Here is a 9998-nt window from a genome sequence, read left to right on the forward strand (position 1 = left end):
ATGTTAGTGTGGTGGATTCTCAGAAAATAGGAAACAACCCTCTTCAAAAGTAATACAACTTTTCAGTATATGTCCAAAGAATGCTCAATTGTGCCACAAGGATATGTACTCAACTATGTTCATAACAGCGTTGTTTGTCATAGCCAGAACCTGGAAACAACCTAAATGCCCCTTATCCAAAGAATGGACAATGAAAATGTGAGACACACAATGGAGTACTACACAGCAGAAAAAAAATAACATCTTGAATTTTGCAGAAAAATGGATGGAGATAGAAAACATTATTTTGAGTGAGGTAACCCAGACACAGAAAGACAATTATCACATGTTCTCACTTTATGTTTTTGAACATAAAGCAAAGAAAGCCAGCCTACAAACCACAATCCCAGAAAACTTAAACAACAACGATGACACTAAGAGAAACTTATATAGATCTAATCTACATGAGAAGTAGAAAGTAGAAAAAGACAAGATCTCTTGAGTAAACTGGGAGCATAGGGACCTTGGGGGAGTGTTGAAGAGGAAGCATAGAGGCAGGAAGGGGAGCAGAGAAAAATATAAAGCTCAATAAATATCAATAAAAAATAGTCTATCCATGACTGCATGCAAAAATGGGCTTGTGAGGTCCAATAAAATGAAAAGAAAATTGATATGGTTATTCCTCAGAAAAGAGGGAATATATTTATCTCAAGATCTAGCTATACCACTGTTGGACACATATCCAAAGGATGATTTTTCCTACCACAGGACACTTGCTCAACCATGTTCATTGAAGCTACATTCATAATAGCCAGTAACAAAGAATAACAGATATTGCTCAAAAGAAGGATGGATGAAGATATGTGATACATTTTACACAAGGGAGTATTGCTCAGCTGTTAAAAGCAATGACATCATAAAAATTGCAGACAGTGAATGGAACTAGAAAAAAAAATCCTGAGCGAGGTAGCCCAAACCCCAAAAGATAAATATGGTTTGTATCTGCTTATATGTAGATATTGTCCATTAAATAAATAACAAAAAAGCTACAATTCATAAACTCAGAGGGATTATGTGTAGGGGAAGGAGTAGGGATGAAACAAATAGCTAATAATTACTTTAAAAGGAATACGAACCTCTTCCCTAGTCGGCTATTTCCTTTGCTCTTAGGTGTGTGCTTCTCCACCGTTGATAAAGATCAAGTAATATGGGGGTACAGAGAAATGGAAGGAGGGAAGAAAGTGAAAGAGGAAAAGGCCATGTTATGTTTTAGTTTTAAAATAAAAATATTTTTTAAAAGGAATAGAATATTTTGAGTAGAACAATGAGCAGGGAAACAACAAATATCTCCAGAAAAGAGAAAACTATGGGAAACTGGGAATGCATAGATGCAACTGTAATGTGAGTTAGAAAAATTCAGTTAATGTTATTTTGAAGCCTTTTGGAAGTTTTATTCAGAGTGTAAAATTCACTAAAAATGGAAGACATCTGTGCATAAAAATTTCAACCATACAATCTATATGCCAGAAAGAATGTTATAAATAGAATAAAAACATTGACAATAAAGTTACAGTGTTAGAAGGGGCTTCCTCTGCATCCTGATATGTGTTATTAGTTGTCCTATTTGAAATCTATAGAAATGGATGATTTTGTATTCGGTAATGAGACTTTTTGTATGTGGGAGATATGTATTGACAACAGAATTCTTCCAATTCATGACCTTTCTTAAAATATCTTATTTATTTCTTCAAAGGGAATAACACAAAATAATATAAAATCAATTAAAACTATCAGTCTCCAGCACTAGACAGGTCCCTACCAATGCCAGATAAAAAAAGGGGAGGGGGTCTTCCTTTCCATTACAAAGAAAATGAGAAATTTAATTAAGAGGCTCTGAAACTTTCACATGAATTTAAATGAAAGACTTTGCCATTTCCTTAACTCTATAAGAAAATTAAAGAAGTCAACTCAACAGGCTTGTTAACAAAAGCATTTTACTTTACCTTAGTAGCCTGAAGTAAATCCTTGAAACCAGATCCAAATTCCTTATCTTTAAGTCTCTTGACAAAGGAGGGATGTTCCTTTTCTTTCTCAAGCACTAGCTTGTTTGCACCTATAGATCACAAGAAAAACAATCTTTTGATATGTCCAAGTCCAAAAGAAAATATACACAATGCATTTGTATATGTTACAATAATCCCAATTTTTCATGGAAAGAAACGTGAATTATTTTAAACGAACTAAGACCAACACATATTTTCGAATGCAAATTCTTTTATAGTAGTGCTTCACAAAAGACAATTTCTTGGTTATAAAAGACAATAAAAAAAAGATTCTTACATCTGCACTGCCCAATTATGCAGTCGACCACTATATCTGCCTTTTAACTGCTAGAAATGTGTTTCCTATGGCTGAATTAATTAATTCTTAACTTAATGTAGAATTCAATAGCCACATTCAATAACTGATGTTTAATGACACAATCCTAACATACATATTTATGGCATATTGTGTGTATGGGAGTATGTGTGTGTGTACATGTATGTATCAAGAAAGAGAGATTCATTCTATAAGTTCTGTTATTCTAGAGAATGCTGACTGAAACACTAGGTAAATAGATTCATGTATACTTCACTTTTTTAAAAAAATTGCACAGTTAAAATATAAAGGGTGTCAAAAAGGAAATAATGAGTATTAAAAATATATAATTGTGAAAATGTAGCACACAAAATATTTGAATGTGATACTGATTGAGTTGGTTAAAAACACTATGATATTATTTGTTTATTACAGAGCAACACTAGTAGGAGCAACATATTCATAAGTAAATGTAGTTTATCTATGCTTTGACAATGGGAGCCAAGAGAAAGAATGACTCTAAATAATTAAATATTTTTATACTCACCAGGTAACCTAGGTGGAAAGCACAGAAGTGGTAAAAGTGTAAACCATGAAAACACAGCAAATGCAAAATAACTACTCCACCAAATTTTCTGCCATTGTCGAAAGTTGTACTCATTTGTGCTTGAACAGAGAAAAATAAAAAAATTCAATTAGGGTTATTTAAAAATCAAATCTTAATTAGCAGAGTTTGGAAGAGAATTTCCTACTAATTTGCATTCATTTGTAATTTGTCACAATTAATTTTGGGGTTTTGCTGCTATGGGTCAGTTGCTAATGTTCAGTTGTGTGGTGTGTTTGCTCCCATCAGAGCCTAACTTTCCCACCTTCCTTTTCAGTGACACTCCTCGGGTGGCAGATGTTCCTGTTTGTACCAATTCAAAATTATCTCCATTAACAGCTGTGCCCCTGGAAGACAAGTCTTCCCTCTTTATCCTGCCCCTTTAAACCTTACACATGGACCTCTGGGGCAAGAGGCCTTGCACTTTAAGTTACACAGCTTCTCTTGTACATGACACCTGATTCTCAGAGTCACATATCATCTGAAATCTCTTCTTCATGACCCTGGCTCCACACACTTGTAATATCAAGAAGTTTAGTGTTTCTTAGTATTTTGAATCCATTCGTATGTTTTGTTAACAGCATGTCACAAGGTTGTTTCAAAGTGTGTATAATTGTGTACAAGAAGAGTGGAAGCCTCAGACAAATGCAAAACCTACAATAAACTACTAAACATAAGCAATATCTTTGACAGGTTGCTTATATTTTATATTTATATATAAATAGATATATTGCTGAAAGCAAAAAATTTTCCTTCTTGCTAGAAATAAGTGATTTTAAAATTAAGAGCTGTTGGAGAAGGGGCTACTTAAATCACTGCTTGGTCAATTAACTCTAGCTTCTTAATGGCTAAATCTTACATATTAATTTAACTCATCTGCATTAATATGTGAATCATCACATCAAATGGTTTACTGGCAAAGTTTTGGCATATCTGATTCTGGAGGCAGCTCTATGGCTTCTCTCTGACTCTGCCCTACTTTCTCTAAGCATTCAGCCTTGCTTTCCTGGCATAGCTAAGTTCTGCCTTGCTATAGGTCCAAAGCAACTTCTTTATTCATTAATGGTAATCACAGAACACAGAAGGGACTCCCACATCACCTCCCATTCTCTGTTTAAATAAAAATGAAAGCTTTAACTTTAACATAGTAAAATTACAAATAATAAAACAGGCATCAAGTAAGAATTATAGTTATAATACTTATATCTAATTTATCTTTTATCATAACTTAGGAAAACTATATCTTTCTATTCTTCAACTCCATCAAAGACTCCAGAAGGATATAATATTACTGAAGTAAGGAGGAAGTGCACTGTAAGCAACTTTCAAAGTTCTAGAACTGATAGAGGCATCTTGCTGCCTGGATAGTCACCCAAAGTTCTTCTGTACAATTAGGGCAGCCATCTTCAGCCTACAGGCCCATAGTGTCCAGAACTTTTCCACAAAGAAGGAAATTTCAAAAGTAGTTCCACCTATATCGGCAGTTTGACAGTCACTTTCTTCTGTGTCTTGCAGAACATCTAGGAGACTCCTTCATGTAGCAGGAACTCCAGAGGATGGTCTCAACTTTAGGCAAGATCAGCAGTCATTTCTCTGCAGGTTCTGCATGTCCAGCTCATCAAACAGTTCAGGCAAGAGCAGTTTCTTGCCCAAATGGCTAACCAACTCAATAAGGAGCTTCTTTGATTCCCATCTTCCTCTTGAAGTAGTTGTACTGCCAGGAGAAGATATGTCTCATTGTCATGAAAATTACTAAGTTACTAAAACATTTTAAATGCCATATTCTGAAGGTGTCTGAAAGATTTGAAAAATACCTCTCTTACTGAAATATATCTCTATACATCTAGACAAGCTAACTAACATGATTACAAGCTTGACTATTATGATGATTATCTATTAACTTATATTTTTAATTATCCATTACATTTTAAATGAGCTACACAAACACAATACCTTAATCAAGATCATAAATACACACACACATATAACAAAATTGACCTTAAATTTGTATCAATAAACCAAGGTCCATACAAATGCAAATTATTCTTATATAATATCCTCCTTTTAAATATAAACATTTATAGACAATATTTGGGAATATGGGCATAGTTTTCTCCATACTGATTCTTGCTGATTTTGGGGCATAGCAAATTTTAGGGGTGTTCACAGTGACCTTGGGGGGTCTTGTTCCATCAAACCATACCAGTTTGGAAGCAATCCATAGGTTCTCATCCACATGCAAAAACAAGTGAAGAACGTCTTTTTCAAAGAAACATATCCTTAGACCCAAATTTGGAAATCATGATACCTTTATAATATACATGCTGGTTTAGTTTAGCAGCCCATATAATGAAATGTCTCTCTGTACTTACCTCATTCAAAGTCAAAAATTCAAAGTAAATACAATAATATACATAATCCAGACCTTCTTTGAATTTTCCATTTTTACATAGCTTTTTTCTTTACTTCTTTTAATCTATGACTATCTGTACTTTGTCCCTTTAAAGACTTCACCGTTATTTTTAAAAAGCATTAACTTTATTTTATGACTCTCTATACTTTTTTCTCTCTCTCTCCCAAACCTACATACATTCATCCAACACTGTGACATATTTAGAGTTCTTTTCCATCTGGATTGGTCATTATTGCATATCTGTAATTCTTTTTCTTTACTGTCCAGGAGTGCTTTTTAAAATGCTAAGTGCTTTGTAAAATTAAGCTGTGCCATTACTAGGTTGTGTGGTTGTGTATGGTACTTTCTGCTTGCCCTACCCAGTACAGCATGGCAGAGTCTCTTCTGCCATGCACATTGTCATACTTCCAGGAACACAGCTCATCCATGTTGCCACCAAGCAAGCCACAGCATGCTGCTCACAAACCTCATCCAAATGCTCAGGTTACCAAAAGAATCAGAATTCATGCTAGCATAATGACCCAAAGCCAGATAGCTGCTGTTTTGAAACCACACAGCTGCGACTGCTAAGTCAGTAAGGCCTTTTTTAAGTGAGCCACAGCATGCTACCCCAAGCAAAGCCCATTTGGAAAAACAAAATAGTGGCTATATATGTTTTTTAGTGCCTAGAATTCCTTTTCATGCTTTCTCAGGTTTTACATGATTTTAGCCTACCACATTGATGTCAATTTGTTGGAGAAGAGGCTGTTCATTGGTTCCTGGGTGCCTGCCTAGTTTATGCCAAAAACAGTCACACAAAAAGTATATTATTTAAATCACTGCTTGGACCATTATCTCTAGATTCTTAAAGGCTAACTCTTACATATTAATTTAAACCATCTCCATTAATCTGTTAATTGTTACGTGGCAGTGGCTTACTGGCAAAATTTCGGCATGTCTGAGTCTGGAAGCAGCTCTATGGCTTCTCTCTTACTCTTCCCTTCTTGTTCCCAACATTCAGCCTAGCTTTCCCTTCCTAGCCAAGTTCTGCCTTGCTGTAGACCAAAGAAGTTTCTTTATTCTTTAATTACAATCACAGCACACAAAGGGGACTCCCACATCAAAAAGCTGTTATGATTCCCCTATGCAACTGACTAAAATATCCCATGCATTTTTTCTGATATTTAATGAAGACTATAATAAATCTTCTTTGAACAACACTAAGAAGAGTAGAGAAAATGACAGAGCATGCTGTATTCTCTCAGAGAAAGAAATTTGACTTGTGAATTTAGCTGAAATAACTGGCTTGATTCTGATCAATATGCCAAATATACCTAGAATGCTTGTTTATTTTAAGTAATTATTATTAAGTCTTTTGTTATATGCATTTTATTTTATGTTATGTATATGACTGTTTTACATGCATGTATTTATTACATCACAGGTAGGGCTCAGAAGAGATTATTAGACACTCTGGACTTGAAGTCAAAAACAGTTGTAGTTGCTGGGAACCCAATTAAGGTACTCTGAAAAAAAAACAGGTACTTGCTACTGCTGACCTTCCTCTATTGCTCATAAGTATGTGTGTGTGTGTGTGTGTCTGCTTACAGACAATAAAATTTCAAATATTAAAAAGTGTGATTTTAAGCCTGGCATTGGTGGCACACACCTTCAATCCCAGCACTCAGGAGGCACAGACAGACAGATCTCTATGAGTTCGAGGCCAACCTGGTTTACAAGAGCTAGTTCCAAGGAAGGATCCAAAGCTACAGAGAAACCCTGTTATGAAAAACAAAAAAAACCAAACAAAAAAAAATGTGATTTTAACACTGATATGAAGAAAATATGTCATGGAATAGGCTAGACTACAGGGAAGAAAAATTATAACTATGAGATTATTTAATTATAAAATTCCTTGTTACAAATAATTGTAAGAAAGAGTTCAAAATAGAATCAAAAAAGAAAAATTCACCTAATCCTATCAGTGGTTATAAAGAATGCTGTGTTTAATATTCAACCCCTCTTCAGAATAAAACTCCAAAGGAAGTCATATTAGAAGAATCTTGTACATGTGAGTATAATAAAGGATGTAAGCCATCACTACAGCCAGTACAGTACTAAACAAGGGCAATCTGAAAGCCTTTGCTTCTATAGTTGAGAATGTACATTGAGTATCTATTCTCCCCACCCTTCCTCAAGAAAACATCTACAGTCTTCACCCAAGTAGATGGGCACAGAAAAGAAATAGAAAGGTGACATACAGGCAGGAGAAACACAAATCTATTGAAAGATGATAAGATTCTATACTTAAAAATAATATAAAGATTCTTGAAAGATTATGATAAACAATTTTGGCAGAGCAACAAAGTAAAAAAATGCATATGATGATTAGTGAATATACTAGAACCAATGAGAAGAACACAGAGAGAAATCGGGGAAAATAACTACTTTCACAATTGCATCAAAGCATAAAGAACCTAAAAAAAAGCATACAAAAAAAAAACAACTATGGTGAAGTACACAAAACACTAGAAGGTAGACAAAACAGTAAAGTACTTGAAAAAATAAATTAGTAACAGATTAAGTGTACATTAGGAGAATTAACATTATAAAAAATAGACATATTACCAAAGTGTTCTGTAAATGCAATATAATACTTATCAAATTCCAGTGACATTATTCACAGCATTAGAAGATGTGGATTTTTGTTAACTGTTAAGACATCTCTCAAAACCCTTATTTTAAGGAAGTTTTTTGAGGAACATACACAGTAACTGAACAAGTTTATGTTCCTACCAGCAGTGAATAAAAGATTTTCTTTACCCACATCCTCATGAGCATTTATGCCCTTGATGACAGCTATTCCGGTCAAATCAAGGTGGAATTTCAATGCAAGATTAATTTACATTTCCCTAATGAGAAAGGTTGTCAAATATTTTTCAAATCTTTATTGTTCATTTGGGTTTCTTTAAGAACTGACTATTTGAATTCTTAACTAATGTTCTGACAGTGAGTGCTCAGACTTCTTCCTGGTCACCCTTGTTCTTTGCCTGATTACTCTGGTCCTCACTAGCAATCTGTTCCTTCACTGGAATTAGAGCCCAATTCTTTTGAATTCCAGTATATACTGAAGACCAACTGGGATACCCAGCTTCCTAGACTGAAAAGCTATGGACCGTCCATTTATAGTCAGCCATTGTAGGATTAGCCTGGCCAAAGCCTGTAAGTTATTCTAGTAAATACCAAATTATACTTCATTTTAGAAAGATTACTAGTAGATGATGGGGAAAAAGGTAAGGGGAATAGAAGAATAGGAGGGAGAGGGAACTGGGATTGGTATATAAAATAAGATTGTTTCTTAAATAAAAAGACAACTATGCACTTTAAACATGTGCCATGACACATAGTCAGAGAACGAGTAACATGAGCAAATTCTTGAGTTCTACCATGACGGTCCTGGGAATTGAACTCAAGTTGGCAAATCTGACAAGTGTTTTTCCAGACTGAATCATTTCCTCAGCTCTCTCTATGTCTTTTTAAAGCTTATTTGGGCTTCTATAAATCAAATATTTTACATTCTTTATCCAGTAATTCATTCACTGTCTTTGTTGTTTGCTTTTCATAAATTCTAAACTAGACTTTTTTTTATCTCTCAGTATGTAGTCACTTTTCCTATATAAAGGCTATACAGCAATCTAGATTCAGGTTATTAAGACTAAACTATTAATGCATTATAGGTTTTCAGCATGACAAGGGATACATAGATATAAATTCTCAATATAATATTTACAAAGCAAATATAAGAGTACCAGAAAAAAATCATTCATTATGACCAAGTAAGCCTAGTCCCAGATATAGAGGGACGGTTCAACATACTTAAATCAATAATAAAGTTAGCCACATAGACTAAAAGACAAATCCCACGTGATCATCTCATTAAAGAAGGGCCTTTGACAAAATACAACACTTTATGATAAAAGCTTTAGAGAGACTAGAAATACAAGGGACACAACTCAACATAACAAAGGTGATTTATATCAAGCTCACAGCCAACATCAACCTACATTGAGAGAAACTCAAAGCATTTCTTTAAAATTAAGTACATACCTTTAATCCCAACACTGGCGAGGCAGAGAGACAGGTGGATCTCTGTGAGTTCAAGGCTAGTCTAGTCTACTGAGTTCCAGGACTGATTCCCTGAAAATCCCTGTCATGAAAAAAAAAAAAAACAGCAAAAACAAACAATCAAACAAATGCTAAAATAAAATTAAGTACATGAACAAAGAACTCTTCCATACATACTCACTGTAAGTACTTGAAGTCTAACCTGGAAAGAAACTGCTTTGGCCTGTGATAGGGCAGCATAGTTCTAGGCAGAAAAACTATGTGGATGCTGGGGAAAAGTAGGTGGAGTCAGTGAGACATGTAGCTGTTGAAGATAGACACTGGATGAAACCTTGCTGGTAGGCCATGACCATGTGGTTATACACGCATTAATAGAGACGGGTTAGTTTAAGATGTAAGATCTAGCTAGACATTTAATCTCCCAGCACTCTCGTGGCAGAGGAGGGCAGTCCTCTGTGAGTTCAAGGCCAGACTGATCTACAAAAGCTAGTTTTAGAACAAACTCCAAAGCTACAACAAAATCCTGTCTCAAAAGTTATA

General features: G+C 34.7%; 1 protein-coding gene across 1 annotated transcript in view; it reads right to left on the minus strand.

Annotated features, from left to right (window-relative positions):
• Positions 1–9998, minus strand: part of LOC126508315 (solute carrier organic anion transporter family member 6C1-like) — an 85543-nt gene that overhangs the window by 60839 nt on the left and 14706 nt on the right. The window contains exons 5-6 of the mRNA XM_050153506.1: positions 2885–3003; positions 1983–2092 (exon numbers count right to left, since the gene is read on the minus strand). Of these exons, the coding sequence (XP_050009463.1) occupies positions 1983–2092; positions 2885–3003 (229 nt within the window). The remainder of the gene's footprint in view (positions 1–1982; positions 2093–2884; positions 3004–9998) is intronic.

The sequence above is a fragment of the Alexandromys fortis genome, unplaced genomic scaffold, assembly GCF_014885135.2.
Source record: "Alexandromys fortis isolate MF-2015 unplaced genomic scaffold, M_Fortis_MF-2015_v1.1 scaffold_61, whole genome shotgun sequence".
NCBI classification, from domain to species: domain Eukaryota; kingdom Metazoa; phylum Chordata; class Mammalia; order Rodentia; family Cricetidae; genus Alexandromys; species Alexandromys fortis.